The sequence below is a fragment of the Myotis brandtii genome, unplaced genomic scaffold, assembly GCF_000412655.1.
Source record: "Myotis brandtii unplaced genomic scaffold, ASM41265v1 scaffold187, whole genome shotgun sequence".
NCBI lineage: Eukaryota > Metazoa > Chordata > Mammalia > Chiroptera > Vespertilionidae > Myotis > Myotis brandtii.
In genome coordinates, this window is record NW_005356944.1 from 830312 (window position 1) to 837019 (window position 6708).

The 6708-nt window shown below is 55.8% G+C and overlaps 1 protein-coding gene across 1 annotated transcript in view; it reads right to left on the reverse strand.

Moving 5' to 3' along the window:
* Positions 1–951: 951 nt before the first annotated feature.
* Positions 952–6708, reverse strand: part of PYGM (phosphorylase, glycogen, muscle) — a 12123-nt gene continuing 6366 nt past the window's right edge. The window contains exons 12-20 of the mRNA XM_005864198.2: positions 6552–6666; positions 5940–6041; positions 5433–5580; positions 4850–4908; positions 4580–4721; positions 3947–4154; positions 1762–1896; positions 1510–1576; positions 952–1395 (exon numbers count right to left, since the gene is read on the reverse strand). Of these exons, the coding sequence (XP_005864260.1) occupies positions 1246–1395; positions 1510–1576; positions 1762–1896; positions 3947–4154; positions 4580–4721; positions 4850–4908; positions 5433–5580; positions 5940–6041; positions 6552–6666 (1126 nt within the window). The 3' untranslated portion in view covers positions 952–1245. The remainder of the gene's footprint in view (positions 1396–1509; positions 1577–1761; positions 1897–3946; positions 4155–4579; positions 4722–4849; positions 4909–5432; positions 5581–5939; positions 6042–6551; positions 6667–6708) is intronic.

The window sequence follows — 6708 nt, forward strand, 5'->3', positions numbered from 1 at the left end:
GAGATGGGGGCCCGGGGCACCGGGTCCGGGTGACAGCCCGGGGGAGGGGCTAGAGCAAGATGGGCGCGTTTGGGGAGGAGAGGCCCTGTGGGGAGGGAAGGATGAGAGCGCCGCTACCTGGAGACGAGACCTCGCTGTCTGGGGGTGTGGGGGGAGCTCCAACTCTCACAGGCGGGACTGGGGCCCCGGAAGCCTGGCTCCCACGGTGCCAGATGGGAAGGGGCAGCGGCGAGCTGCGCGTGGATTCTCCGCAGCCTGGAGACGGAGGCCTGGGCAGGGAGGAACTGGGGAGGGGCAGCCGCAGGCGGTTGGGGTCCCCACCAGCGGGGCCTAGGGGAACCGGTAACCGTTTCCGGACTGTGGGTTCAAACACACTTACTGTGAAACCACCCGCCCCAAAACTGCCTCCCGACGCTGGCCCCTCCCTGACTCAGGGCCGGGGAGTCAGGACCGCCCCACACTTCAACCTGTGGGGCCCGGGAGCAGGCCCTTCCTGCTCCTGTCCCCCCACAGTGGGGTGGGGGCAAGCGTGGCCCAGCGCGGGCAGTCTGTGAATTCCCCCACGCAAACCTCCCCCGACTGTAGTGCAAGCAGAGCACCGGCTTAGAGACCCTTAAAACGCCGCAGTGGGGCGGGGCTGAGGGCGGAGACAAGACAGCACCGGCCTTCGCGGGTCCCTCCCCTCCCCGATTTCACCCCGACTGCGAGGATCCTCCGCAGTCCCCCATCCTCAGCCCAAGTCCCGACTCCCAGCCCCGGGGGGCCCCACCCAGGAGCGGGGCGTGGAGGGTGACGTGGGGAAAGGGGCCGGAGAGTCCCAGGCCCTGCCTCCGTGGGCCGCCCCCTCCTTCCGAGGGGACGCACCTGCGGCGGGTGGGGGAAGCCACGGTGACTGCGCAGCTGCTGCCGTGCCCACCCAGAGCTAAAAATATTTCCCACCAGAGAGAGAAGTAAAGGAGGCTCCCAAGGAGAATCAATTTATTGGGGGGGAGGGAGCAGGGTGTACGGTTGGTCAGACCCATAAATAGGAGGGGCAGGAAGCCCGAAGACAGGATGGGAGCAGTGTCCTCAGCCACGATGGACGATGTGACCTCCGGCTGGGAGTCAGTGAGAGTTTCAGGAAGAGGCTGAGAGAACTAACTCCAGTTCCCCACCCTCTGCGGGAGGAGCTGGGGCTGGCCCAAGGGGTTGCAAACAGACTGGGGTAGGGAGGGGGAGAGCAGGTTTGGGGTCTGTTCCGGAGGCTCAGACCAGATCATCAGGGGCTGGCAGGGGCTGGCGGGAAGGCTCCACGCCCCAGATCTCCCGGGCGTACTGGGCAATGGTGCGGTCGCTGGAGAACTTGCCGGAGGTGGCTATGTTCCGGATCACCATCCGTGTCCACTCTCTCGGGTTCTACAGGCCAAAAAGGGAACTCTGGGTTCACTCTGCTGGTGGGGTCCCCACCTTCCGCCTCACCCCAGCCAGGGCCACCAAAGCCCTGCCAGCCCCTGGCCCAGGACCCCTTACCTTGTACAGGGCACTGACTTTCTCCTGGCATTTAATATAGTCTTCATAATCTGCAAAGACTTTAAACCTGGAGGGGAATGGCAGGCAGGAAGCTCCCTGAGGTCAAGGCCGAGCCCATCCTGTCCTGGTGGACTCCTGGGGGGCTGGAGAGTGATGCTGCTTCCTAGGGAGCCCTGCCCCGCCCTCCTAACACACCCAGCCCTGCTCAGCTCAGCAGCGCCCCCTGCCAGGTCCCCTGGGCGACGGGCTCACCGGTCGTGGTGCATGAGCATGTTGACAATGTCCTTGAACAGGTCGGGCTGCTTGGGGGAGAAGAAGCCACTGCTCAGCTGCTCGATGACCTGGCGCAGCTCGGGGATTCGGTCGTAGTACTCCTGGGCGTTGTACCTGCAGGGAAGAGCCGCAGTCAGCGCCCAGGAGAGGGGGTCCTGGCTCTTCCTCCAGAGAAAATCCCAGAAGCCCTAAGGCCCAGGGCCCGCCTGCTCCCAACCTCCCTGCAGCCGCCACTGATTCCTTCCCCGGAGGCCCCCTCCCTTCTGTGCTCAGCTTTTCATCACCTTTTATGGGGATGAGGAAACCGAGGCCTGGGGAGGGCAGACAGAAGTGTCACATACCACCACCATCTCCAGCCAGCGCTTCTCCCAGGAATGCCTTCCCCTCTGCTCTCTCAAGTCCAACCCTCGCCTCACCTTCGGGTCCTGGAGGAGCCTCCAGCGTTCCCCTTTCTGAGGCAGCGCAATCCATCTCTCAGCCACCAGGATTCAAACGCATCCCCAAGGCCAGGCTCTTCTCTTCCCTCCCCTCCCCTCTTCCAATCAGAAACGAAGGCCACCTCCTCAACAGTGTCCCTACTCCCTATCTATCCCCAGCACTGGTTTGCTGCCCGTGACCCTCCCAGCATTAAGGCGTGAGTCCCCACACGGGGCCCCCACCTGCACTTTGCTCCCTCCCGTCCATTCTCCATCCTGCAGCCAAAATTGTCCTTCTGGAGCCTAGTTCTGCACATGTTGCTAGAAATACGTCACGTCTCCTGTCCGGCCCAAGGACCAAGTCTGAACCTGAAGGATCTGGCTTCACAGGGAAATGCCTTTCAATACTTAATGCTAGCTCTCCTAGGCCGTTGGTGGGGGTGTAAACTGGTACCAACTTTCTGGAAAATAATTTGGCTCCGACATCTCCCCTTCTAGTAATTATCTTAAGGAAATGATCAGCGATGTGGCCAGAGATGTAAAAGGTTGGTCATTACAGTGGTATTTATACCACAGGGAATATCAACTTTAATGTCTAACTATATGGAGTGGTTAAATAAGTTATGACATGTCCATAGGATGGAACACTACACAATCATTTAAAATATTTTTGAACACTATTTCATGACATGGAAAATGCCTCTCCACTGTTAAATAAGGCATCAGGATTCAAAATGACATATAAGTTATTCCTAACTTTCAAAAATTGCACAAACAAAAGAAAGAAAAATAAAAGAAAAAACACACACACACACACATATATAAATATACATAGAAAAAGAGAAGTGTGACTTTAAATCTAGGTGATGAAATTATGGATGACAGTTATTTTGGTTTTTTTTGTGGTTTTGTATTTTTCCATTATTGCTTTTATAAGAAAAAAATCATATTTTAAAATAAATTTAAAAAACATAATGCCAGGGAAATGTCTCCTCTAAAGAACTGTGTTTCTGGCCCTGACCGGTTTGGCTCAGTGGATAGAGCGTTGGCCTGCGGACTCAAGGGTCCCAGGTTCGATTCCGGTCGACGGCATGTACCTTGGTTGCGGGCACATCCCCAGTGGGAAGTGTGCGGGAGGCAGCTGATTGGTGTTTCTCTCTCATCGATGTTTCTGACTCTCTGTCCCTCTCCCTTCCTCTCTGTAAAAAATCAATAAAATATATTTAAAGAAAAAAAAAAAGAACTGTGTTTCTGGCTATAAGTACAGTTAACTCTTATACTCTTACTAGAGGCCCGATGCATGAAATTCATGCAAGAGTAGGCATTCCTTCCCCTGGCTGCTGGCACTGGCTTCCCTCTGGCACCTCGCAGCCCCGGCTTCGTCCAGAAGGTCGTCCGGTCTAATTAGCATATTACACTTTTATTATTATATATTTCCCTTTTTGCCATGGCTACCAGGGAACTAAGAATTTAGTTTACTTCCAATTTCAGAAATAATATGATCTCTTAGGATTGATATAATTTTCTCTTCCTTTTCCTTCAGTTCTGTGTTACTTCTTTCTTTTCCTATTTCATTAATCTTTTCTTTGGTAAGTTACCTCAGCAGTTTTCCAGAATTCTGATGGCATAACTACGACCTTGTGCAGCCTGCTCTAGCCTGTCCATGCCTCTTGCTCCCAGCCCTACCCTCCAGCAGCCACACCTGGTACCTCCTGCCCTCTTAAGTAAGGAGCTCTTGACCCCCATACCCTCTCTGGTCAAGCTTTTCCACGTCCTCCTCCCGCATGCCGAAGATAAAGAAGTTCTCCTCTCCTGCCTCTTCCGCCATCTCCACGTTGGCCCCATCCATAGTGCCAATGGTCAGAGCCCCATTGAGCATGAACTTCATGTTGCCAGTGCCTGAGGCCTCAGTGCCCGCCGTGGAGATCTGCTCAGAGAGGTCAGCGGCCGGGATCACTGTGGGGCAGCAGCAGAACAGGGTCAGCTCTGGGAAGAGTCCCACCCCAGCTGGGGACTCTCGAGGGAGGCTGGCCCTAGGCATAGCCAGGTTCAAAGCCCCTCCCACCCCAGCCCTCCAGTCTTCAACAACTGAGTCTCCTTCTCAGGCGCCAACCTCTGGATGATTCTTGAACATCTGGGATCTAACCTGGACTCCCCCCGGCCCCGCTCCATTGTGTGACGTGACAAACACCAACAAGGCCCATCTCCCCTATAATTTGCCCATGCTGCCAGGGAGCTCAGGGGACATCCTCATGGTTTAATTACTGCCCTCTCCAGATTCTTCTTTAAAGTGCAAGTACCTCAGGAAGAGGTAACTAATACCTCTTTCAGGCACCAAACTAATCAGAGCCTCCCTAGGGTTCCCGGTGGTGGCACCCCACCTTTCTCGGCCAGCGAGACTCTGTAGTTCTCCAGAAAGATCACGCGGAGCCTGTCTCCCACCACCGGGTCATGGTTGACCACATCCCCAATGGACGTGATGAGTTTGATGATCATCTTGGCCATGTGGTACCCAGGGGCAGCCTGTGGGGGCGCAGTCTGGAGTCAGCTCCATGGCCGAACCCCTTACCCCCATCCTGCAACACAGCCAAGGCTGACCTCAACCCAGATATCAAAAGACCAGAGCCATGGTCTGTGGCCCAGCTTCTCACCTTCCCTCCGATCATCACCGTTCGAGGCACAACAAACTTATTGGGTTCCTTCTTGATGCCTGTGGAGAAAGAGGGATGAAGTGGGCCAGGTTTCCCCTCTGGGTAGTAGCTCCTGACAGTCCCCATCAGCCAAGGCCCACGCTGAAAGGAAGTAGGCCTGGACTTGAGCAATCACTTGCTGTGTGACCTCAGATCGGTCCCTTCCCCCTCTCCGAGCCTCAGTTTGCCCATTTGTAAAATGGGGATAATTCCATGTCCCAAGAGCTGTCCCGAGGCCAAAGGAGATGTTGTCTAGGAAGCATGCAGTATGCTGGGAGGTACTGGAGCAGTGGTTCTCAACCTTCTGGCCCTTTAAATACAGTTCCTCATGTTGTGACCCAACCATAAAATTATTTTCGTTGCTACTTCATAACTGTCATGTTGCAACTGTTATGAATCGTCATGTAAATATCTGATATGCAGGATGATCTCAGGTGACCCCTGTGAAAGGGTCTTTCGACCGCCAAAGGGGTCGCGACCCACATGTTGAGAACCGCTGTCCTGGAGGGAGAGCCGGGAGACAGAGCGGGGCCCTGCAGCTCACGGTTGTAAAGGGTGATGATGTGCAGGCAGTTGAGGAGCTGGCGTTTGTATTCATGAATCCGCTTCACCTGGACGTCGAAGAGTGAGTTGGGGTTGATCCGGACTTTGTATTCGTTCTCGAGATATGCAGAGAACTTCAGCTTGTTTTCCTGGAGGCAGGGGAGGGGGAGCTCACCGAGGGGCCTCAGCCTTGGGAGGTCCGACAGTCTCATTTCTTTCCCAGGAGGTGGAGGACAGAGGGCCACCTCATCCACGCTGCACCAGGGCAGACATTGCTAATCAATGTCAGCACTCTTCCAGCGAGGGCCGCCGATGCTTTCCTACCACGGACTTCATGCAACTTCTACCAGTGGCCTGCGGTTGCAGGAGAGCTGACCATTGGCCATTCCTGACTTGGACGGCTGGCCCTCCAGCACGGAAGGACCTCTGCTCCCAGCCTGGCACGGAGGGCCTGGCCTAAAGTGGGCGGGCCTATAAGGGGGCGGTCCCAGGTTGCAATGCTTCCCACCTGCTTCACTTTGGCCACATCCCGGATAAAGGTTTCGTCGTCCACATAGGAGAGCAGTTTGCGCAGCTGGTCCAGATCCGAGATGTAATCCTCCCCGATGCGCTGCGGGAAGATGGCTCTCAGCCAGGCTCATTCCCCTCCTCATCCTCCTTACAGGGGGGTCCCTTTCATGGTCAGACAAGCCCCATCCACGCAGACAGCTCCTCCCTCTCCAGCTTCCCGGTGGTCTGTCAACGTCCATCTTCCTCCCCTCCTGACCCTGAGCTGACCCAGCAGGCCTTCCCCCTGGCCTGTTCCTCACACAGGCAATGACTCGCGTTCCTGCTCCCAATCTCTGACCCCTGCAGATGTGACCCATAGATGACCCCTCCAGTAGATTGTAAACTCCAGGTGACCTTCACAGCCAGGGCCTCTCCAGCCCTTAGGACTTCCTCATGCAAGTAAGAAAGTGGTTCCTCTCCTGCCAGTGCATGCAAGGCTTGGGGAACAAAATGCAACAAGGATTTCCGCCCCGCACTGGACACCCCACAGTCACCCACCTACATGACCACACCCTGCTGATCCCTGCAGGAGCCCGTGTTGACCCTTACTGGCCATACAGCGACCTCTCACCTCAGCAATGACCTCTGCCAGCCCAGGGTTACACATAACCAGCCAGCGCCGAGGGGTGATACCATTGGTCTTGTTCTGGAACTTATGAGGCTCCAGCTCATAGAAGTCCTTGAAGCTGCAGAATGGAGTGTGTGTGTTGGGTGGGGGGGTGGGGGGG